This window comes from Trachypithecus francoisi, unplaced genomic scaffold (genome assembly GCF_009764315.1).
Source record: "Trachypithecus francoisi isolate TF-2019V2 unplaced genomic scaffold, Tfra_2.0 Lachesis_group0, whole genome shotgun sequence".
Classification (NCBI taxonomy): Eukaryota; Metazoa; Chordata; class Mammalia; order Primates; family Cercopithecidae; genus Trachypithecus; species Trachypithecus francoisi.
In genome coordinates this window covers 142402147-142427145 of record NW_022681453.1, presented here as the reverse complement: position 1 = coordinate 142427145, position 24999 = coordinate 142402147, and the positions used below count along the sequence as shown (strand labels likewise).

Here is a 24999-nt window from a genome sequence, read left to right as displayed (position 1 = left end):
AGGCTTGGGCCCACGACACAGCAGGCAAAACTAGGTGTTGATCCTTGTTTGACTTTCCAACCCTGTTGAGTAGCCAGGCATTCCTCTGAAAGGATATGGCTCCATAAGGCTGTACCCTGCAGTGTCTGGGCATAAACCTTTCTGTGCCATGGGTCTGTAAACAGAAAGGGCAGAGAGCTAAAAATCAAGAGTCCTGGGGGCCGGCTCCAATTCTGTCATGCCCAGATTCAGCAACTGAATACTGACTGCTCTATCTCATAGTTGAAAACCAGGCTGAGGCCCTGATCTCCCTCTTCCATGCTATAACCCTAAACAATGCTTACAATGAAAGCAAGATCCACAGAAAAGAAATGGAAGCCATCAGCTGGGCTACAACTCCCTTCAACAGCCAAGAACATACAATAAAATGGCTTTCACAGGGTTCCAAGAGCCCTGTGGTAGGGTTAGTCAATTGCCATGGCCAGGTCCAAACCTATGAGGGCCAGTTTAATGTCCAGGTCATGGCCATAGCACTCAGTAGGCTGAATGTGGGAAAGCTTTATTGTGCCTACAGTCCTGTAAAGGCCACGTAACAGTCACCATCCATCCCCAACAGCCAGGACCAGGGTATGTGCCTGAACCAAAGGCATATAATCCAAACGGTGACCAGCTCTGTTTGGCATGAAATACTTGCAGACCAAACTGATTCTCTCATTGGAATCTGATCTCTGATCTGAGAAACACTTGAGAGAAGAAAGGAGTTAAAGAAGAGCTGACAGGTCATGATATGGAGGAGCCCAGATAGGCCACATAAAAGTAAAGGTATTGGGCAGAGGCAGATTCTACAAAGAAGGGAAGCTGGACAGCAAGTGCCTGCAGAGAAGGGATAAATCTTGGCAAAGAAAAGCAGAGGTGTCACTAGAGATAAAGACAGTCATACAGCCACACAGGTCATGAGATAATCCACGGAGCCCATGAGAGGTGGTACCTCAGAGCTGTCTGGGGACTTTCCAGCTCTTGCCACAGATCCCCCTTCTCTTTTTTCTTTCTCTCTCTTTTTTTTTAAGAGACAGAGTCTCCCTCTGTCACCCAGGCTGGAGTGACAGCTCCAACTCCTGGGCTCAAGCGATCCTCTGGCCTCAGCCTCCCAAGCAGCTAGGCCTACAGGCACACACCACTGCACACCTAATTTTTTTTTTTTTTTTTTTGAGATAGGGTGTTGCTATGCTGCCCAGACTGGCCGCCAACTCCTGGCCTCAGGTGATCCTCCCACCTCAGCTTCCCAAAGGGCTGGGATTACAGGTGTGAGTCACTGCACCCGGCCTATCCCTTTTCCTGCGATAATTGAAAAATCCCGATTCCTTCGAATCAAAAGAGGTTAATTCTCAAGAGCCACAGGCTGAATCTTTAATGAGGTCACTATGAAGGTTGGGAATCTAGTATGGATGGTTTAGGACAAAGTCACACTTTTGATGGAAAAACAAACTTGAAGGGGAGCCAACATTTTTTTTCTGTGTTGACCACAGCCCAAGTGCTTGACATCTCTTATCTCAACATTCCTCACAACCCCATTCTACCTCCAGGTGCCTAAGTCCCCATTTTACACAAGGGGAAGCAGGCTCAGTTATGCAGGTAAAATCACTTATTGTAAATGGTGAAGGTGCCTGCTCAGTCTGACTCCAAAGCCTCATTCAGAAAGAGGCAGGAAACCATACGACTTCAGCAGGAGAGAGCAGAGATTCCTACATCTCTGGTCAGTGGCTTGCCCATGGGCCAATGTCTGGTGGCTGCCCCGAAATTTCTGAACACTTTATGATAATGTCCATTCTCAGGCCCCAGCCCCAGAGAGTCTGATTCAGAATGTTGGGGTAAAGCCTCAGACTCTGTATTTTGTAGGTGAGTAAAATACACTTCAAGGCTTCAGAATTTCTGGGCTAAGAGGGAGGTTAGCAATGGCTTCTCATGGATGAAGAAAACACATATCTAGCCAGTTAAGCCAGAAAAGAGGATAAATCCTAGATTCTAAAAATTCTGAAGTCTGCTCCAAGTTCTGCATAGTATGGGCAGAGAAAATAATTTACAATACTAGTGAGACAAAAGCTATACAAAGAAATGCAATATAGGCTTCTAAAGGAACTTATAATCAATGTGGGAAAAATGCAACAAAAACAACAATACAGCAGTATATGCCATATACTATTTAAACTCTAGAAAAATTAAGGAGTGGGAGGTGTCAATTAGAACTTTCTCTTTCCCACATCACACACCAGGACCTATTGTGGGGAGGGGGGAGGGATAGCATTAGGAGATATACCTAATGTAAATGACGAGATAATGGGTGCAGCACACCAACATGGCACATGTATACATATGTAACAAACCTCCACATTGTGCACATGTACCCTAGAACTTAAAAAAAAAAAAAAAAAGAACTCTCTCTTTCCCTTCCTGTTTCCCCACAAACTTTCAGAGAAAAGGAGAAAGAAAAGGAGGTAGAGGAAGCAAAGATTCTCTCCCGCCTTGATGTCTGGATCCCTACTGAGGAAATGGAAGACAATGACTTTCACTGCAGCAGGAAGGTGGCCTCAGAGTCAAGTATGTGCTTTGCAATCAGACAGATCTGGATTTAAATCCCAGTGCCACCACTCAATTACTGTGTCACCTTGGACAAGTGACTCAACCCGCCCAAGCTCAGTTCCTCGTCTATAGAGATACTTTACCTTCAGAACTGTTGTAAATATTCAATGAAATAAAAATTATAGTATGTACCTAATAAGAATGGGATATAGCCTTCAAAGGCTGAAAGAGAACCTAACAGAAACCAATCAAATTATTTATCAAAACACTGATTTAATCAACCTTTTTGATTCTCTGCTCTCCCCTGGGAGTGCGGATCTGTTCACCTCAAATTGTATCACCTAGACTCCCTTTGCTGCCTTCTGGGTGGGTTTGTCCAATGGAAGATACCAGATCAGCGGGTGCCCCTCACCCCCAATCTAGGGGCCACATTTCTGATACTGCCTGCATCTATCCAAGACTATGACTTATGTTGGGCAGCCCTTCCTCCACAGTTTCAGCTATCACTGAAATGTGGTAATACTGTTTCCTCCCCTGGCCCCTTCAGACTAGGGGCAGTAGCCACTCCCAGCAGTTGTTTGTCTTGGGGCTCCTCAACATCTCTTATTGGTTCCCTGAAACCCATCCATACTGCTCTAGAATCCCATCATAAAAGTCTCCTGAACTATCTGAAGTGGGTCCCATTTTCTGCCAAAAACTAAAATGATCCACCCTCCTCACAAACTGACTTCTCCCAAGTATGACACATCCTCTAGTAGCCATGTTTGAGCCTAATTATTCTGTCCATCCTTTCCCTCAACCCCCAAAAAGAACTAGAGTTTCTTTCTCTTAGAAACATGAGTTCAGAACTGAACGAGAAGGAATGGTCTCTTTTACAGAGGAGCTGGGAAGGAACCACATTTTTTCTACCACTGGCCCAAGAAATAGAAAACTAATCTGCAGGGAGACAAAAACAAAGCAAAGAGGGGGGAAAAAAAAAAAAGCAGCAGAGATTAGCAAGGGAGAGCCTTGCTCATCCAAGTGCCCTTGAATTCCTGGAGAAACACTTGCAGCCTTGTAATCCATACTATTTTTCTTGAGCCAGTGTGTTGGTTACCATTACTAGCAACTGAATCCTCAACACAACATCATGAGGTTAATTTCAACTGCTTCTAACTATCACCAAAACAAGATGAAACATTCCCTAAAATAGCAAAAGAACCAAAGGCTGAAGGGAAAGTGACATCCAAAGGTGAAAAGTAAAACACAAAATGACTAGGACTATACAAGCAACAGGAGTCCAGGCAGGCACTGCTTAAGGTGCACTGCTGGCACTCTATAACCAAGGCAAGAAAAGTGTAGGAGATTTCAGAACTGAATCAGTGGAGATTCATGGTAGGCTCATTCACCTGCATCCTGCCTTTATTTGAATGGTGTAAATTGTGTTTTGCTCCTCTATAAATACGGCATATTTTTAGCCAACATTAATAAGCCCTTATGAAGACGTTGATTTGAAGCCCATTACTCTGCATGGCTCTGTGATACACAGAGTTGAGCATTTACCAACAACTGTGGCCAAATATGTCCATGGTACTGGTGAGAGGGAGGCTTGATTTAAAAAACAAAAACACCATCCAACTAATTCCTCCTTTAAAGCTTACCTTACTCATTCAATGCTACTAAGAACCTACCAAGTGCCAGACATTGGCTATGCCTTAAGGGTCCCCCATACAGAGAAGTCAACAGGCTATTCCTTCCAAGATCCATGATGAGGGAATGACTGAGCCTCTAAGACCTCTAGGATTGCGCTCCTGGCCACCTGTGCAAGCTGATCTTCCACCATTTCCCCCAGCCCACCCACTGGGCTCCACATGAGGATTTACATCTGAGGATTTACAGACTCACCATCCCTTCCTTCTGGAACACTCACGCCTACTTAATTCTCAGTCATGCTGAGAGCTCAGTTCAAATGCTATTTCCTTAGGGAAGCCTCCTCTGACCTCCCAGTCCTAGATCGTGTCCCTGTTTTTTCCTTCATAGCACTAGTGCAATTTTATATATAAACACTGAAGTACATTTATAATTTCTTTTTTTTTTTTTTGGAGACAGAGTCTCCCTCTGTTGCCCAGGCTGGAGTGCAGTGGCTGGATCTCAGCTCACTGCAAGCTCCGCCTCCGGGTTCACGCCATTCTCCTGCCTCAGCCTCCCCAGTAGCTGGGACTACAGGCGCCCGCCACCTCACCTGGCTAGTTTTTTTTTTTTTGTATTTTTTAGTAGAGACGGGGTTTCACCGTGTTAGCCAGGATGGTCTCGATCTCTTGACCTCGTGATCCGCCCGTCTCGGCCTCCCAAAGTGCTGGGATTACAGGCTTGAGCCACTGCACCCAGCCACATTTATAATTTCTGCATCTTCCTTCTCGTATGAGAGCTATATAACAATAGGTTCCTTCTTAGCCCGAGTCTAGCTCAGTTCTGTGTTGAATGAATGAACACTGAGTCCTGAAGATACAGAGGAGGAATCCCTGACATGGATTTAGGGGAACAATTCCACCTACTTAGGGAAGCCTTCAGAGCATTACAAGTCCCTGGAATTCTTTTTATTTATTAAAAAATATATTTTTCTTTAGAGATGGGCTCTCACTGTGTTGCCCAAGCTAGTCTCAAACTCCTAGGCTCAAGCGATCCTCCCATCCCAGCCTTCCAAAGTGCTGGGATTAGAGGCCTGAGCCACCATGCCGGGCCCCTGGTTTACTTTAACTTCTTCAACCTCCACTAACTATACCACTTCCTTGGCATAGATCTTATTACCTTTGTCTTTATTTTATTCACTTTTACTCTCTGTTTGTCTCCCTCCTATCTTTCATTTATTTCACAACCATGTTTTAGCATCCCTACTGCTTCCCACATAACATGCCAGGGGCTAGATATATGTTGGTAAATAAAATTAACTAACTTTGCCCAAATTAGATCCTAGGCATCTCAAGGATCAGAACTGAGGCTTATAGTCTTTTCTTCCCCCACAGCACCCAGCAAATAACAGGTGTGTTATAAATATAAATTATTTTATTACTCATTATAAAGTAATAAAGGATTTATGACTATGGTGGGACTCTGCTGCCGGATAGCTAATGAACTGCCATGGGAATTAAGGATGCTGGGGAGAAATCTCTAACCTTGAAGTTACAGATATGTCCATGCCTCAGTGCCACTTTCAGAGATGAAATGTGAGAGAAAATATGACACATGACAGAGTCAGTACATCACGCTAAGCTGCGGTAACAAAGAAAGAAAACCAAAGGTTTTTAAATTTAGAGGAAAATGGTTATCTTTAATGTGTGCCTAAAAATCATACTTTGAGGATAAAAATCACCCGAACAAAGTGTATACAAAAACATAGCAGGGAAAGACATATCTAATTGCTTTTGGGCATTTTTATGCCCCCTCACACACAAATAACACGTTACCGAGTAATACACACATATGTCCCACTATTGCTAATCCTGAATTATAACTAAAATATTCAACTGTGAGTTCTGACTTCATTATCCAGGCTTAATAAGCTAAATACTGGCATTTCTTCATATATAAAGGGCCCGGAAGATAACAGTAGGTCACGATTTTTAAATGGAAATGTCCTTAACTCACGTTGTGGAACTTTAATGATAGCTGGCTGCTTCAATCTGATGGCTACGTCACGGGACCACTGACTTTGCAGTTGGTACTGACAGAAGAAAGGCATGAAGAAAAGAGGTAGGGGCTGTCACCAGAACTCTGCCAAGGATGGGATGAAGAACTGATAGGAGGACCACACCGTGGGTTAACAAGTGGAGACAGAGCCAGAGGAGGATATGGGATAGCTCGTTTCCAGGTCCAACATGTTTCAACCCTCATTCTGGAGGGGTCAAAACCAGGGGTTTACTATAGAACACAGAGGACATTAAGTTACAGCTGCCTAGAGATCTTAGTTCTCCATTGGCAAAATGGAAACAGCACTTATGCTATCGGCTGCCTAGCCGCTTTTTAAAATTTATTTATTATTATTATTTTTTGAGACGGAGTCTTACTCTGTCGCCCAGGCTGGAGTGCAGTGGCGCGATCTCACTGCAACCTCCGCCTCCCGGGTTCAAGCGATTCTCCTGCCTCAGCCTCCGAAGTAGCTGGGACTACAGGAGCGCGCCACCACGCCCAGCTAATTTTTTTTTTTTTTTTTTTTTTTGTATTTTTAGCAGAGACGGGGTTTCACCATGTTGGCCAGGACGGTCTCTTGACCTCGTGATCCGCCCGCCTCGGCCTCCCAAAGTGCTGGGATTACAGGCGTCCTAGCCGCTTTTTAAAAACTCTTCCCCCTTTATTTGTACCGCAATTTGTATTTTCAAAGTGCGTTCACCTAGCATGCGCCTCCTAACCACGAGGTGAGGAAAAGCAGGCCAGAAGCCCACCTCCAAACTCCCATTTCCTCGAAGATAAAACTGAGGCTCGGACCAGTTATGTGAGCGAATGCCGAATGGATGGCCCTGGGGGCGATGCTCTCTCACTAAGAAAAGGCCTCCGGGACTGCCCAACGCTTCCTGCCTGGGTTCGGAATCTTATAGACCAGCAAAACTGCAAATGCGCTAACAGTCCTAAAAACGTCCGCGTTGCCAGCTCTGAACTGCAAATGCCGGCAGCAGAGCCGTTTAATCACAAGGTAAACGGAGAGTCGCCGCAGCTCGGCTGCCTCCTCCCTGGCAAACCCAGGGCAGGCCGCGACCCGCAGGGCCAGGCTGAACCCGGCGGCCGACCCAACGCCGCTGCTGTCGCTACCTGGACGCCGTGCACGATGTACACCTTCTCCGCCTCGCTCAGCGCCACGGACGCCATGCTGCCGAACAGCCCCGCGAGCCGCACGTCATCTGCGCGCGTCGCCTCCTCTGGACCGCGCCCCCACGTCCCACCCACCGCGTCAGCGCGTCATCAACCTGTGCGGCGGCCGCTCCTGCAGCCGCGGCCGCCGCCACTGCCGGGAGCTCGATGGGCTTCTCCTGCGCGCCGCCCGGTGTCTGGCCGAGTCCAGAGAGCCGCGGCGCCTCGTTCCAAGGAGCCATCGCCGCAGCCCGAGGCCGGGTCTCGGGTTGGGGACTGCAGGGGAAGGCAGCGGCGGCCGCGGCGGGAGCCCCACCGGGGTCTGGGACTGGGGAACTGCCTCCGGCTTCACGGTCAGTTGGGAAGGGAAACCGGGGTTGGGGTGAAGAAGCTGGGGTGAGGCGAGCCACACTGGACGGGGGACTCCCAGTGGGAGAGGCGTGCGGCGTAGTTACTCAGAGCTGGAGTTGACTTAGGAGCTCGTGTGTGTGTGTGTGTGTGTGTGTGTGAAAGAGAGAGAGAGAGAGAGAGAGAGACCCCGACTAAGGAGGGGCGGACGTCGTGATTGGCCCGGGGGTGCTGTTTCCCCGCTCTTCTCTCCTCCATTTCTCTAGTCCCTAGGATGACTGAAGAGGAGAGGAGAGGCGATGCAGCCCTCTGTAGGTAGTTCTCGGTGGGAAGGGTCCAGGAGTGGGGGACACTAGTCCTAAGGCATCCCCACCCCTCCACCCAGGAATATCTCTCGCTGACTCGCTCACTCTCTATGACCAAACGCTGTCCCAGTACCTTGCTGGGACGGTCCTCTTGCCTGGGGTGCTTACCAGAGCGTTGTCCCACAGACAGGGGGGAGGAGGCGCTTGGTAACCGGCGCTGCCGAGGTGCGCAGTGCCCGGACGTCCCCGACGCTTCCTAGCGGGAACTGGAAACCCCAGCTTGATGGCAGTGATCACTGGGAGAGCAAGTTGCCGGAAAAAAAGCCAACCCCAACCCCTTGCAATGGCCGAGTGGGAGTATAGGTATTGGATACCTGGAGAGGATATCTGCAAGGTGAAGCTGGGGTCACCAAAGGAACTCATTAAGGCGGGGCGGACAAGTATGGTGCAAGTTTTAAAGGCGCCGTGTGGATAAATGGGAGAAAGTTAACCCAAATTAGTTGAAGCAAGGAGGGCAGGTTAAAGCAAGTCTGATGACTTTCCTGATGTTCCATTTTTGAGGACTCACCCTGTTCTCAAAAGTGAAAGTAACCCTAATCAGCTTGATGAACCAAAAAAAAAAAAAAAGGTTGGTATTATCAGATAATGGCTTCAAATACAGTTTCAGATAACTATTGGGAGCCTACTATAGACAGGCTTTGTGCTACCTCTAGAACACAAGACAAGTAAAACACACTATGCCGGGAGAAGTTCCCTGGGCAGATGAAGGCTCCAGGGCCAACATAACCACAGATCATGGTGATTAGAGCTATGGTGGTGGCATCAGTGAGCACAGTGGGATTGGGAGGTCGTCTGATAAGGTTATAGAGAGGAAGTGCTTGCTCACATTCTTAAGCATTAAACTGCTGAGCTCCAAAATTGATGATCAGTTCTTCATAGACTGGACATTAGATGTTTCTTATGTCTGTACATAATTCTCTACAGGGGCACCTAAAAGGAAGACAGCTTGCAGGATTGGACTTTGCCTTCCAGGGAAACTGAAAGAGGTGAAGCCAGAAGGATTTCCTCCCTAATGGAGGCACAGGTGCCCCACCTGTTGTGGCACATAAGTGTGTTTGTGTGTGGTTGGACAGCTGGGTTCTATGTGAGGAGCTGTGTGTGATAACATGAGATCGCTAATGTTATAAATGATATTTTCTAGATGTGCTAGAGATTGCTCAGAAAGGAGAGATGCTGGAAGTGGGATTTTAGAAACTAGGATATCTGAGGAGACTAAGGATTTAAGAGGTGACAGCAAATGGACAGATCAGAAAGACACAGGAAGAAAAGCCTGAGTTCAGATACCATGGAGTCATCTTTATATAAAGATTTTCACATAGAACATGTATTTGAACTGTCATCCCTTCACAATTGTCGGGAATTCCATACTGAACAAGGGTCTGCAGTATTTGCTAAATAATGTTATGAATGATGTCATATATGAGTCTAAGTAGGTAAGGGAGATGTAAACAGTAGAATGTTCCTTTTTAAATTGTCTACTAAAACAATGACAGTCTTCACTAATCATCTGCTTAAATGCTACCACAACATTTTTATCACCTTTGCTGTAACAGTGCATTGGACATCTTTAAAATCAATAAATTCAGAGTTATTTTTTAGTGTATTGAAGTAATTCAAAGAACATACGATAACCAAAAAAAATCAAGAAGTCAAGGATGGCACAAAAACCATCTTGTTTTTCCATCACTATTAGATTCATTTATTGAATGAATAAATGAATTGGGGCATACTATTCTGTAGGTTTTGTGTATCCTAAAACCTTATACCCTAATTTTCAACACTAATTTACATAGTACTTATTGTAGGCCAAGCATTGTTCTAAGCACTTTATAAAGATTAACCAGGCTATGCGCAGGTGGCTCACACCTGTAATCCCAGCATTTTGGGAGGCCGAGGTGGGTAGATCACCTGAGGTTGGAAGTTTGAGACCAGCTTGACCAACATGGAGAAACCTCATCTCTACTAAAAATACAAAATTAGCTGGGCATGGTGGTGCCTGCCTGTAATCCCAGCTACTCGGGAGCCTGAGGCAGAATCGCTTGAACGCAGGAGGCAGAAGTTTTCATGAGCTGAGATCACGCTATTGCACTCCAGTCTGGGCAACAAGAGCAAAACCCCGTCTCAAAAAAAAATTATTCAGTCCTTGCAACATCCTTATGATACAAGTATTTTTATCCCTATTTTACAGATTGGGAAATGAGGCACAGAGAGGTTAAATGCCTTAACTAGGGTCACAGGTTACATCATTGGTAAATGGCAGAACCAGGACTTGAGACCAGGCAGTCTAGCTCTCCTGCCCACACTCCTAACCATCACCTTACACAACCTCCCCCCAAGTTTTATTACATTCACCAGAGTATTTGGTGAAGGAAGTCCCAATTTTGTTATGGCATTGGTAACTGTCCCATGAACTATATAGTTAATCTTAATTCCAAAAGCAAGAAGTCTGTTCAAGCATAAACTCATATCTCTTGAATCATTTTTCTAGAGGAACATGGAATGTGGTGCTGATGGGACTTTGCTGTGTTTGTTGCAGCCCAATATTTTAAACAAGGCAAAAGGTTATATATGAGCCGAATAGAGCTTAACTCCAGATAGCTAAGGAGAGAGCCCTCAATGGCAAAGAAGGCTGATAGATCTGATGCTAGGGTTGAGTAGCATGCATGGAGACCCAGATTCCAACTGTATGCCATACTCAGGATATCTAGAAACTCTTCAGTCAGTCAGTGTTTGCATGCCTGTGAGTCCCTAGTGTTCTTATGGGCATAAAGAGATAAGAAACTCAAAACATAGCACCTGCCTAAAAATAATTTAGAATTTATTACAGTGGGGGAGCCCAGGACCTTGAACTACTGCATGAACAAGACAATAAAATAAAGTGCTCAATTGAGACATGTGGCAATTAGAAGAGAGACCAGCCTATAATAAGGTACTAATTGTGCAGGCCAGGTATCAGATACAAAAGGTAAGAGCTGCTGCTAGCCACAAGCCGGCAGCAATAACATTACAGAGGTAGAGTAAATCTGTCCCACCCAGCCTTGGTTAATTAAACCAATAAAAGCCAGTTACAAAAGAGCTTCAGGGCAGTGCTGAGTCTGTGGTGCTGACATTGCAGAGAGCTTTTTTGGAGACAGAGTCTTGCTCTGTTGTCTAGGCTGGAGTGCGGTGGCACGATCTCTACTCACTGCAACCTCCGCCTCCTGGTTTTAAGCGATTCTTGGGCCTCAGCCTCCGAAGTAGCTGGGATTACAAGTGACTGCCACCACTCCCAGCTAATTTTTGTATTTTTGGTAGAGACTGGGTTTGGCCATGTTGGTCAGGCTGGTCTCAAACTCCTGGCCTTAAAAGATCTGCCTGCCTCGGCCTCCCAAAGTGCTGGGATTACAGGCATGAGCCACCGTGCTCAGCTGCAGAGAGCTCTTAAAAGCCCAGTAGGGGCCGGGCACGGTGGCTCAAGCCTGTAATCCCAGCACTTTGGGAGGCCGAGATGGGCGGATCACGAGGTCAGGAGATCGAGACCATCCTGGCTAACACGGTGAAACCCCGTCTCTACTAAAAATACAAAAACTAGCCGGGCGAGGTGGCGGGCGCCTGTAGTCCCAGCTACTCGGGAGGCGGAGGCAGGAGAATGGCGTAAACCCGGGAGGCGGAGCTTGCAGTGAGCTGAGATCTGGCCACTGCACTCCAGTCCGGGGGACAGAGCGAGACTCCGCCTCAAAAAAAAAAAAAAAAAAAAAAAGCCCAGTAGGAAACCTTCTATCCCCAGTCCTAAGCCGACATGGCCACATTTTAGGCCTTTTGCTTTGCATTTTCACCATTAGCCCAGCACCCTCGAAATGTACAAAGTGAGTTACTGTTTTCCCTGTAGATCTGTTTCCTTTAAACACTTTACTTTTGTCCTGCCTGTACCTTGTCTTAAAAGAATGAGGTGGGAGGATCCCTTGAGCCCCAGAGTTTGAGTCCAGCCTGGGCAACATAGACCCCATCGCTAAAAAATAATAAAATAATAATAAGTAATAAAATAATGATAGAAATGAAGAATATCTGTAAAGAATACTATCATAGTCTGGCCAGCAGGTTTTCATCTGTCTTCTAGACATTATAACTTGGGATTACAGTGATAGGAAAATTGCTAGTAATACATGGGTAAAGCTTACTCTTAATTAGAGGAAAGGTTATACAGTCTTCATGTGTGTTTCATTTTGGGAGAGTGACAGCGTGTTTCCTATGTCTCATTAGGGCATATTTGAGAAAAGGGGGTCACAGATCCTAATTCCCAAATGTGGAATTATTTAAACACACACGCCCTAATAGCCATGGAAAGTAACAAAGTCTCAAGTAGAAGTGGAGGGGTGATGTCTCCATATTGACCTGCTAGGGGAAAAAATGAGGCTCATGCCATGCTGCCTTTAGTTCCTTCCTGTTTTGCATTTTAAAAAATCATTTGCTTTCCTCCTCGGAAGCAGATTTCCAGAGACAAATGGCCAGTTCATTCATGGCTATCAACTGTGAAGGTGAGAAGGCTCCAGGTGCATGTCCCACTTAATTCAGTCATACATCCTAATACATTTGGAATGCATGGGAAATGTCATCATTTCATAGTCTCCTCCAAACCATAGCCTTCCTAGTATATATTGACTTGATGCTTGAACTGTTGGCAAGACATGAATGTGTATTTCCTATTCAAGGTCAGTGGAGATGGAATGCCTTTGGGTGAGATCACTTTCTTACCTTAGCAAGGTGAGCCTAATGGGACAAGTATAGTTCTGGCCACAGTCCTGTTGCAGTAAAGTCTTCAATATGTGAAGACTTTAAGAAATAGACCAAGAAATAGTAGCAGAGAATCTAGAAAGACAGGTTGGTTAGGAAGATAACAATCTATGGTGGAAAGACTTCCCGGCATCTTATTTCAAAGATTTGGGCTTTGCTATTAACTTGCTTTATGACTTTGAACAAGTCAGTTTACCTAAGTCTTATTTTGCCCTCAAGTGAGAATCTTGCCAGGTTTTAAAACTCAGAATGGATCCTGGATAGGCACATATTTGAATATTGAAAAATGGCCATGTTTAACTTGGAGTTTTTAAGACTTCTTTCATTTACCACTTTGTTATACTTGATATATTTTGCTAGTGCTTTTTTCACTCTGGAAAAGAATTAAATGAACAAAAGGAAGTCGTAATTGTATGCTGTACTTGATTGAAAAAACTAAACATGCTCAGGAAATTGCTAAGAGAGATAGTTACTAGTGGGCTTCTTTTTGAATATTAGCAAATCAGGAAAAGAGGTTAAGGAAAGCTTTTGGTAAAAAAAAAAAAAAAAAAAAAAAAAAAAAGTAAAATCCAAGATATTAACAAAGAAAATGTTGAATTTGCTCCTGAGAACGGAGGACTCATAGAATCTCAGCCCTGCAAGGGGCCTTAGCAATCAGCGTGATCTTCTCCTTTGTTTTATCAAATGAAGAAACTGAGGCCCAGAATGGTAACTGTCTTGCCTGAGATCGAGATGGTGAGGTTAGCAAGTGGCAGGATTGGGAGTAAACTCTGGCCTCTTGATTCCAAGCCCCGTCTTCATTCCCTTTAGCACTAGCCTCCTATCTATTTCCAAAGCCCTCTGGTGAATGTCTGGAGAGCCCCTCACCAGGTAAGCAGGGGCTGTGTTCTCTCTCTCTCAGAGCCCATTACAGCCTTCTTTCTGTGGTCCCAGGTTCTCCCAGGGCTCTGCTCTTGCATTTGCCACTTACAGTGCCTGGAATAAGTGATATCCGCAGATTCCTGAAAGTCAAATGGCTCCCCTTTTTGATCCCTAGTACCTCGTACAGTTGCAATAACTGGTTCTCTCCCTTCCTAGCTAGTCTTTCGGATTTCTTTAAGCACTTTTGCTTTTAGTCCCTAAAAACACCCAAGCTGTGGCCTAAGTGATGTCACAGTGGCTGTGTGGCTGCACATGACACAATGTGGACCCAGGTGCCATTCTCAACATCCTCAGGTAGGAACCTTTTCCGATTGGTCTCTGCCTAGCATGGGGTGGGGGGGGCCGCTTTTTTCTCACAAAAAACAGCATTCTGTTACTTGGCACCATAGGAAGTATTTCCCAGCCAAAGCAGATTTTAGGGATTCAATCCTAGGGTGACTCTTCTGGCTGAGGCTTCATGGCCTTCCTGCCTCCTAGGTTAGGACAGGACTAGTATCCTAAATGTTGGCTGGTATTCAGCCAGGGCCCCACCTTAGAACCCAAAATGCTTATGTTCAGGCCTGTGGCCTGTGAGCACCACCTGATAATGCCACCTCTTCATAACCATGTGTGGGCAAGATAGCCAAACCATAAGTAACCCAAGGTCACTGATAGAAACCCTGCATACAGCCCACCTGATAATGCCACCTCTGCATAACAATTGTGTGGACAAGATAGCTAAACTGTAAGTAACCCAAGGTCACTGATGGAAACATCAATACTCCTCCCCTTTTTATTTGCTAGTTATTAGACAAAATTTAATTGTTGTAGTAAGTAGTGAAAGCAGGATCTGGGGCAAGAGCAGACTTTGGAAGTATATCCTGTCTCCACCACTTCCTAGAGGTATGAATGTAGGCATGCTTCAGTTTTCTCATTTCTAAAAGCAGGATGGGGAAGTGGGCATTTATACCTGCAAAATAGAGTAGATGTGAGAATCAAACAGGGAGGGGCATGTGTAGCAAGCAGCCCCGTGTCCAGATGGAGGCAGGGGTGACACCTTCAGTGAGGGTCAGGAAAGAATCAGGACCCCACCCTACATTCAGCATATCCCACTCTGTAGCAACAATCAAGCAAAACTGGAGCCTACCCTCACAGAGGCCAGAAGGCAGTTCATTGTCAAATAAGATCATGCACTGGATTACAAAGGAGTTCACAAACTATGAGAGTATCACTGTCATCGACAAGTGTTTCTTGGGTAGCTGGAATAGTCATTTATTGTTGCCTTTATGAAGATGCTCCTGCTGGCTTACAAACTGCATGTTTTGCCTAAAACATAAGTTTCCGACAAAATGTCAAAAGGACTTAAATTTTCACATTTGTGAAACAGGAAAATTTGACTAAAATCTACCACGTGGTCTTTAATATTTCTCCCAGCTCTAAAATTCTGATTTTTTTTAACCAGTTACTCTTACAAGTGGTCTTGTTTTAAAGTTGTCTCAATTTTTCTTTTCATTGCAATGTATAAATGACAGCCATGAAAAGGGAAAGTAGAACGTGTTACCCAAATGAGTGGTGTCTTCTATAGATCTCTAGTGTTTGTGACATTTATTATGCCACACTATATATGGGTGTGTCTTTTTTTTCCCAATTAAAAAAAAAAATTACAGAAACAGGGTCTCACTATGTTGGCCAGGCTGGTCTCTAACTCCTAGGCTCCAGTGATCCTCTTGCCTCAGCCTCCCAAAGGGTTGGGATTGCAGATGTGAACCACTGCACCTGGTTCAGGTGCATATTGTTTTTTAGTAGATCAGTAAAGCCAGGAGTTGGCAAAATAGCCAATTGTAATAAAATAATTATAGTAAGTAGAAGAACTGTCAGCCTCCATGAGCTATCCAAATCCCAGACTGTTTTCTGAAATGAAGGACATTGGTAGGAGTCTGAGTGTGTGCATGAATGGGTTTTGTAAGAAGGTGGTCAGTTATGAGGCAAGAAGGAAATTTCAGTTTACTGATCACTTCCTGGTTTCCTCAGTGAACTGTAATATGTGTAAGGTTTGGCTTGGAGGTAAAGTATTTTACTTTTTTTTTTCCCGTTTGTTTTTTGTTGAAGGCTGAGTATGACAGAGACAAAAGGCAGGCAGAGGGAGACAGCCCCTGCTGTAGAGAGAAAAACAGTGTAGACTTGTTGGTAGTAAAGATCTTATAAAACAGGCCAGCTCGCTCTGCCTGTCTGGACACTTTCCTTGGCTAGCAGGGTGTGCTGCAGAAGATAAGGCACCTTTCTTCTGTTAGGCTTCATACCACACCCTTACCTTTTTGAAAAAGTTTAGTGACTCATCCTATTTTTTAATGAAATATTTCAAACAGTGATTCATGGTTCATTCTTTGTTTTTCTGAGACTCATCTAAAAAGTGGGCATAAAATTTACAATCCTTTTGGATCCTTACACAAATTAAGGTAATTGTAGTGCAGGTGAATTAATTTTCTACTTGACCAGTTTTGTTTCTAAAGCTTCTAAAGTAAAGATCATTTATTTGATCTTTGAGGTTGCAGGACTTGCTTGTGAATACTTGAAGACTATGACTCTAAAATGTGAGAAGTTCTAAAAGAAACAAACACCATGTTTTTAAGACTGTACGATTTAAACCATAGAAGGTTAATGTTATATTGATTAGGGTGGATTTCAGCTGAGAGTTACAGACATATCAGAAAAAAATGCTACCTTCTTTCAGTGGACATTTTAAGTGATTGTTTAAGGGTAGACTGAACTATAACTGTGGTAAGAATTAGTTTAGGTGAGAATTCAGTGTTTAGGACAAGTTCAAGAGGATATCAGACCAGCCCTCAACAGCAGTCTAGCATAATACTAGATTTATTAAATTGTCACATATTCACTTGAAACAAATTTTGGCTTAAGCCAGAAGCATCCTATTTTAGAGTTTCTACTATTTTGCTGACGTTCTTAGCTGATGACATCTGCTAAGAAGCTGATGAAATTGAGTTTCAATTTTATAGTTCCTACTTGTGGGGACCCAGAAAGTTTAATCCCTCAATTTTTGTGTTAAGTGTTTAGATAATTCTTATCTCTAAGCCAAGGGGAGATCATTGCACCTGATTTTGAGTTTGTTAAACCAGTCTGTATACAGCTATTTCATACAGGCTCCAATGGTTGAGTTAATTGCCCTTTGTTGATGCTACTTTATACCATCTCAAGATGTATGCTGTTCACAAGTGCATGAATGTTCGGGTGGATGTGAGAATGTGGGTGGATGTGGTGTTTTTGAAAAGTAATCCTCACAAAGTACTTTGAGGTGCTTCCAAAGATTTGGTTTTAGATCTGGCAGAACTGCTCCATGACTTTAGCGTAGGATCTTGTCTTATGAAAGCAGGTGAATAGGACTTTTTGGCAATCTGAGAGGATGAGGGTCCTTGGGACACTTGCTGGACTGAGAACAGTGGCATTAATACATTCAGCAGAGAACTTCTATGTTTGATGTGACAGTCATGCTTTGACTAAAGCATAAAGCATGGACTGTAGGTCAGGGTTTTGTTTTGGGTTTTTTGCCACATGATAAATATTTGTAGGGATTTTCCCTTCACTCAGCAAATGTTGTAGCTGGATTCTGCCCATCACTAGCAGTCAACAGTTGGCCAGGCCAGTTCATCCTGGCCAACCCGATGAAGTGCCACAGTGGGATGGGGCCTGAGAGCTTGGCATTAGCACCACCATGTTCAAATCCTTTGAGCTGCCTACCATGGAGAGAGAGCATGGGGATTGAGGCATAAGTGGTGTACTTCAAGGCTGACCCAGCAACCCAGTCCCTGGGGCTCATGGAGCCCCAGACTCCACTTCACTGAATATATTTGTGTCTGTCAGTGTGGGTTAGTGGAAGAGCACACTTGTGATCAGGTGTAATGAAGCACGTTTGTCATATGGATCTGGAGGCAATTCTCTGGACCAGAAGCAGTTCTTGTTGTTGCTTTTAGAATAGCACTAATTTCAGGCATTTCTTGGTTTCGATTTCTAGAATTCTATGAAGGAATACTAGCTGATTTCCTTCGACTTCCCATACACTGCCCACCACAGAGCTCAGATAATCATTTTGATGCCACATCTTATCAGGATTGCTGGCACTAGGTCACTCCAGAACACCTCTGGGCCTGTGGATCCGTTTCTTCTGTGACTTCCTTACCCTTGCCCTTCCCCAGGCTTAGTTCCTTTGCCTTTCCGGGCTTCAGTGAACTCTTCTATCAGATGAAAAGAGTAATTACTTTGAACATGGAATACTAATATATAGGGGCGTTAACTCTTTTTCATGCTATAAAACCCTTAGCCAAAAAACTTCAATATAAATTACTATAATTCAAATTACAAAATGATCATTGTTCTAGATCTTCCTTGGAAAACTATTAGCCACTTAGAGGAACAGAAAACCTAATACCACCAAAATGAGACTCAGGCCTGTTGCCCTTGTGCCTCCCTGGACTTGTCGGCCTCTGGACTCAGACCTCTCATCTGTCTTGCCTGTCACTTCCAGAGTGGCCTAACCACAGCACAAGTACTGTTCCCGCACAACTTTCCTCAGAAACTTTATGGCTCACCAGTACCTTTCAGGATGAAATCCCATCTCATGATGAAATTTAAAAACTTTCTAAAACACAACTTTCTCCTACCTATAAAGCCTCATCTCCAATCACCTCCTCTCTTCCCTACAAAGCTTGCATGTGTCCACAGACACACACACAGAGCCCTGGACATCCTGCCCCTCCCGTTCCCCACTACTACCACCAATTTTCCTGCCAGGCCCACCCGGCCCCCCTTGCCATTTTGTAAGCAGTATGCTTCACCTGGCTCCAGGCGCTGCTCAGAGCCAACCCCTTCAGAAGTCCTTGGCATGAAAAAGTCTATTTATTTCACTTATGATTGTTGGGGTTTTTGTTGCTTGTGGTGTTCGGGTTTTTCTGGTACTCTTTGCCCCTTTTTTGTACTATTCATTAGACACCTTTGTGTTAGCATTATTGTGGGTGTGTCTGTTTGATATATGTGACCAGTCACTCAGGAACCATTGATTTGAGCACATATACCAAACACTAGGCTACAGAGCTAAATAAAATGGGACTTGCAGGTTAGTAGGAAAAAAGCAAATAAGACTAATGTTATTAGGTTGGGAGCTGGGGAAGGGAACTGGCAGGGCCTGAGCAGGGCAGCACACACAGATTATTGTCCGCATCATCCCTCTTGTGTGAGCCCCCTGCACAGCTCCTTGCATTTAGTGACTGCTCCATGAGTGTCTTTGAGTTGAACTGAATAAAGAGAGAAGAGCAAACAGGGCAAGGGGCCGGGGTGAAGGAGACAGGGAGGGGACCTAGAGGAGGCTGCCCCTCTGAGAGCATGTGCTGACAGGGTGGTTTGGGGGTTAGGGCCCATCTTCGGGGCCCTGTCCCAGAGCTCCTTGGAAGTAAGGACACTTGTAGGGAGGTGGGTCCTTGGCAAAGGTCTACTGCTCAACCCTAAGGATTGGAGTTTCTCTAATTCAAAATAGAAAAGGAAAAGGGGTCTATGTTTGCCTTTTTTGTTTTTGTTAGGGGCAGGATAAAGGGAACATATACGGTTTGTTTCATGGTTGGTTTTTTTTTGTTTTTTTTTTTTTTGCCATATTTCTCAGATTTTCAGTTGGCTAATTTAAGGAACAAGTCCTTATTTGAAAGCTACTTTTGTTGCTTTTGGGAGATCTGGGGGTTAAGCAACCTTTTTGTAGCAGTATGCCTTTCTTGGTTTTGATAGGGATATTTTGAAATTCTAAGTGTGGAATGTGCCCTTCAGGTCAGGACTTGGTGTCTGGCCCTGCCAGGTACACCTTTGGCTTGGTCCTTTCCTAGATCACAGGTTCTCACTCACCAGTGAGGATCATGGGAAAACAGAGCTCCTCTGTACACTCTTTGGTCCCACGTTGTTTGAGGAGAGAACATTCTGGTTACTTGAGTAAGAGTCAGTCCACTTACCTCTTGGTCCTACTTGACACTCTCTCCACCATCCAGAATATGGTCACAGTCCTGAAAGTAAGCAGACAATGCCTCTAAGAGTCTGGGATCGCAAAGCTCATGCATTCATTTAATCAACCCATGTATTAAGTGGCTATTCTGTGCCAGTCACTGGGCTAATAAGGGAGGGCCTCCTCCCCTCAAGGACTATGTGGTGAAGAGCTTAGCAGTTGTTCCCTGAAGGCCTGTTACCCAAAATGACTACCCTTTTGCAAATAAATCTAACAAGACTTAGTTTATTCGCTTTTCTAGCCCACAGCCAATTAGCAGTAGTAAATAGAGGATGTGTGGGGATGATTGGTGACCATAGACACACAAATGAGTAGGCAGGAATGGAGGAGGAAGACAAAGGATCATATACAGAGATGCCAGAATGGCAGTTATAACAGTCTGAGCAAGCCAGTTGATGTGAAGCTGAGGCCCAGTGAATTTCAGTAGCCCTGAGGACATCGTTACCTAACACACTCCTGTAGGTGATGTTCCTGGTAATAACTCTAAATAAATCTAAATAAGAAATGATTGATTATTGTGCTTAAGGCACAAACAGTTATAATACCCCTCCCTCCCTACCTTCCTCCTTCCCTCCCTCCCTTTCTTCCTTCTCTCTCTCTCTCCCTTTCTGTTTTAAGATTTGCATCTTAACCATCCAAATGGTTAAAGTGTGTTTCTGCTTGGAAACAAGTCACATTTATCTAGAAAGTTACTTGTGTGGAAGGGCTTATTCCTCAACAAAACCATGCACATGAAACATAACTCTTGTTTAATCAAATCATTGTCATAAATACAATCAAGAATGAGGAGTTGTCAAAGGATAGAATGCAACCGCTCTGAATATTCTGTGAATATAATGTAATCTAAGGAGAATTGCTCTAAAATTTATTTTCAGTGATTATCCATTTATGAAAACCATACCGTTTATGATAACAGTTTGATAGAGTGTACAGGTTATGGGGAAGTGGCCCGCAGGCTGCAGATGACAAGAGGTTTTGCCGTCACAGATGTGGGTGGGACAGTGAGTTGTAACTGACTATCTGCATCACACCAGGCTGTTCTGCCAGGGAAGCAGGATCTCTTATTTATTTGATAGCCAACAACTGCTTGGAACCAGGTGTCAGCAAACTTTTCTTTAAAGAGCTGGAGAGTAAATATCTAGGGCATGTGTGTTACAGCTACTCAACTCTTGCCATTGTAGTACAAAAGCAGCTAGAGACAATTTATAATCAAATGATGTGGCTGTGGTCCAACAAAACATTATTGGTTTTGGGCTTAAATAGTAATTGTGAGAACACAGGTGATATAAATATAAATCTGTATGGCAGTAGGAAAAACCAAAAGAACGCTTGCAACTGGAGGTTGTCAAAATGTAGAGCTTCAGTCAGCTTTTGAATCATTGTGTGATATCAGCTTTTCTTTTGTTTGGTTTTCCTTGAACAGAGTTTGTAATTTTAGAATTCGCTGGGCACAGGTCAGGTCCCAGACATCCCTGATCTCTGATCTTCTACTGCCCTGTTTGGTGCTTCAGAAGAGGGGCCTGCATCTTTTAATGCATTTAGGTTGTCTCTGGCAGGACTACATTGTCACTGTCCTCTAGAGAGCACAAGATTGCTGTTAGAAAATATTAGTTGATGGACCACCAGGAACCAAGACTTTTACTATACTTAAGATGGTTATTTATTTATTTTTTTTTTTAAGACAGGGTCCCGCACTGTCACCCAGGCTGGAGTACAGTGGCGTGATCTCAGCTCACTGCAAGCTCCGCCTCCCGGGTTCACTCCATTCTCCTGCCTCAGCCTCCCAAGTAGCTAGGACTACAGGCGCCCGCCACCACGCCCGGCTAATTTTTTGTATTTTTAGTAGAGACAGGGTTTCACCGTGTTAGCCAGGATGGTCTCGATCTCCTGACCTAATGATCCACCCGCCTCGGCCTCCCAAAGTGCTGGGATTACAGGCGTGAGCCACCGCGCCCGACCAAGATGGTTATTCTATCTCTATGTGTCATGACTTCTTGTCACTGTGATAGTAACTGTATTTGTTGAGTCAATGTTCCTTTGGGCAAATATGTAATAGCATATTTAACTGCCTTTCAGCCATTAATTCTCTGCCACCTTGGGAGGAGTGGCCCTGTCCTTATTCTTCATTATTAGTCTGTGCAACTTGCGACTCTAGAATGTCTGTCATTTTGAATAGTAGTTACTGGTCTGCCCTCCTAACTTTTTGGACATGTCCTTACTATTCATAACAATACTGAAAGCCTGCCTTTGCCCTTCAGAGCCATAGTCTTAGGAAGCATACATGGCCAGTGCTGCTTTTGAATGATTTCTTCTGCTGTGTAGTTACTTGAGTTCTCAAGACAGAGATATTCCCTGCCTGTGTTGTAGCCTGTGCTGTGGGTGGCTTTTCCATGGCACCTACATCTGGTGGGGCGCTTGAGCCATCGCAGTTTCTAACTGAGAAACCTGGTTGGTGGTGAAACAGGCCAGAGAGGGTAAGATAAAGAAGAAGAGAAGGGAAATCTATGCTTTCTGTGTCTTGCAGCACATGCTGTGGATAGACATTAGTCATTGATTCTTAGTTATTTCATTGCTGTCTCCAGAGACTTGAATTGCAGCTTCTAGAGAGAAAGGGTGCTTTGCTCAGCACTTGTTTCTGAAGGAATGGATGTGTTTCCTAGAGAAAATACATGTGCATAGCCTGTGAGGTGTACAGAGTGTTGTGATCTATATCGTTCATCACAAGCTCTTCCACCAGTTCCCTCAACCCTCATACCAGCAATCTTGGGAGGAGGTGGCCAGGGCTGGAATGTAGGTGTTTTCACAGGTGAGGAAACAAAGGCACATGAAGCACCCCACAGCCAGGTGGTAGGAAAACATCTTTGAGCTCACTCCCCTTCTGTCTGGCTCTCCTTTTAAGTCAAAATTTGAACATATCTACTGAGGCACTGTCCACCCAGTAGATCTCTAATAACCAAGGAGACCTAGGTTCTAGTGCTACCTCTAAATTGCCAGGCTGGGCCAGGTGCCATGGCTCATGCCTGTAATCCCAGCACTTTGGGAGGCCGAGGTGGGCGGATAACTTGAGCTCAGGAGTTTGAGATCAGCCTGGGCAACATGGCGAAACCCCATCTCTACAAACAAAAACTAAAAATTAGCCAGGTTTGGTGGTGCATTCCTGTAGTTCCAGGTACTTGGGAGATTGAGGCGGGAGGTCGAGGCAGAATTGACCTAAGATGGGCCACTGCACTCCAGCCTGAGTGACAGAGTGAGACCCCACCTAGTCTCAAAAAAAAAAAAAAAAAAAAAAACATAAATTGGCTGTGTCTGCTGCTTCTGCTCTGGCTGACCTTGGGCAAGGCATTTACCCTTTAGAGGCTTCCTTTTTATTATCTGTCATGTGAGGGTCCTGTTTCAAGAAGGCTGAATTGACTCTCAGAAGCAGGGAAGAGGACTCATGTTTTAAATGAACAAGGTGATTAGGTGGCTTTGCACATAGGGGTTTGCAGATAGGTAATCACAGCTCACTTTGGGAGTAATTTTGTCAGACCTCCTTAATGACAAGACACCACCAAGTTTCTGGATTCTTTCCTCTCTCTTTCAGATGCCAGTATGGACAGAATAGCTTATGATGCTTATCCCCACCCACCACTTCCGAGACATTGAGCGGAAACCAGAATACCTCCAGCCGGAGAAGTGTGTCCCACCCCCTTACCCTGGTCCTGTGGGAACCATGTGGTTTATCCGTGACGGCTGTGGCATCGCCTGTGCCATCGTTACGTGGTTTCTGGTCCTCTATGCAGAGTTTGTGGTCCTCTTTGTCATGCTGATTCCATCTCGAGACTACGTGTATAGCATCATCAACGGAATTGTGTTCAACCTGCTGGCCTTCTTGGCCCTGGCCTCCCACTGCCGGGCCATGCTGACGGACCCCGTGAGTATGTCTGGGCTTGTTTTGACCAGCCCACACTCTCCTCCTCTGGCCCTGGCATGGCCATAACCTGCATGCTCCCCCTGGACCTTGGGAATTTGGAGAATAGGAGCTCCAGGGAAGGATGAGGAAGTAGACCTCTGCCTTGTTCAGAGTTCTGTGGAATTCTGACTAGGGAAGAGGGGTCAACACCTGTACCACAGCCCATCTGTCTTGGTTAAATGATACTATAAGTACATGGATATATACATTCATTGGGCCTGCTGTGGGAGGGGTTTGGTCTAGGGGAAACCTGGCCTCTGGTTTAAAAGACACAGATAACCTTAAAGACTGGGACCAGATGATCAGAGCAGAAAGCATGCTGGAGGGTTGGGTCAGGATGGGGCTTCCCAGTGAAGACAGTGCTGGAGCTAGGTGGACTTCAAATTAAAGCCACATCCAATTCCAGGAACCTGCACGGAAATGGCCTTCACTTTGCTTGGGCGAGGTGCGTCTTTTCCTGAAAAGCTGGACAAGCCTGTTTCAGGCCGCAGCAAGTGCCTCTTGGTGAATATCTGTGGGTAAAGCAGTAGTGTTCTGCTCAATGACTTAGCTGAATATACCAAGCTGCGCACGTGGCTATTGAATGTTTGTGCACCCTGGTATTAAACCCTCTGTTCTGTTCCTTTTCTTGTACGGGCAAAGCAAGAGAATACATTATTTGATAAAGACCTTCTGTGGCTTGTTTCAGTACGTGGGACGTGTGTGTTTAAATTAAGAGAGGGAAAGCACTGCTACTAGACATTGACCATACAGATTTTGTTTCTGTGAGCCCCAGGGACAGTGCGGTAGTGATGATAATGATGGGCCTGAGCTAGTTCTTGTCTCAAAGGGCTCCATTTCCTGCCGGTTCAGGTGGTGGATTATTATTATTCATCCATCCCAAAGGAAAGCAGCTTTCCCAACTCAATTACATGTCAGCCACTAGTCCAGACAGCATCTCTGTTCATGCGCATGCCTCAGGGAGACCAAACACACCGGCAGGCAGAGGCCTGTTGGCCTAGTATTTGGTACTGCATGCAGGACAGCCATCACCTGAGGGAAACCATGTATATGGGTATAATCCTAAGTGTCCCCAAACACAAGGATATGAAAGAGTTTTCCCAGCAGCATCTATATGGTCATGCTGAAAATAAGTTAAGGATTTATTCAGAAATGTTTATGATACCATTGCTATTGGGGATGCAGAAGTAAAAGACATTGCTTCTCTCAGTTCATAGTTTACTGTCTACCAAGCC

At 44.8% G+C, this 24999-nt stretch overlaps 2 protein-coding genes across 10 annotated transcripts in view; one reads left to right on the top strand and one right to left on the bottom strand.

The window, feature by feature from the left end:
- The window catches only part of EXOSC7 (exosome component 7), a 36496-nt gene extending 29029 nt beyond the window's left edge, over window positions 1-7467 (bottom strand). For all 3 annotated transcript variants that reach the window (XM_033212313.1, XM_033212312.1, XM_033212311.1), the window contains exon 1: window positions 7339-7467. In XM_033212313.1, the coding sequence (XP_033068204.1) occupies window positions 7339-7395 (57 nt within the window). In that variant the 5' untranslated portion in view covers window positions 7396-7467. The remainder of the gene's footprint in view (window positions 1-7338) is intronic.
- A 19-nt stretch (window positions 7468-7486) lies between these two features.
- ZDHHC3 (zinc finger DHHC-type palmitoyltransferase 3) overlaps window positions 7487-24999 on the top strand; it is a 61681-nt gene continuing 44168 nt past the window's right edge. For 5 of the 7 annotated variants that reach the window (XM_033212307.1, XM_033212305.1, XM_033212310.1 and 2 more), the window contains exons 1-2: window positions 7487-7730; window positions 23396-23725. In XM_033212307.1, coding sequence (XP_033068198.1) covers window positions 23420-23725 — 306 coding nt within the window. In that variant the 5' untranslated portion in view covers window positions 7487-7730; window positions 23396-23419. Of the gene's footprint in view, window positions 7731-23395; window positions 23730-24170; window positions 24269-24999 lie in introns of those variants that run through there. The other 2 variants (XM_033212306.1, XM_033212304.1) reach the window with 2 other exon arrangements.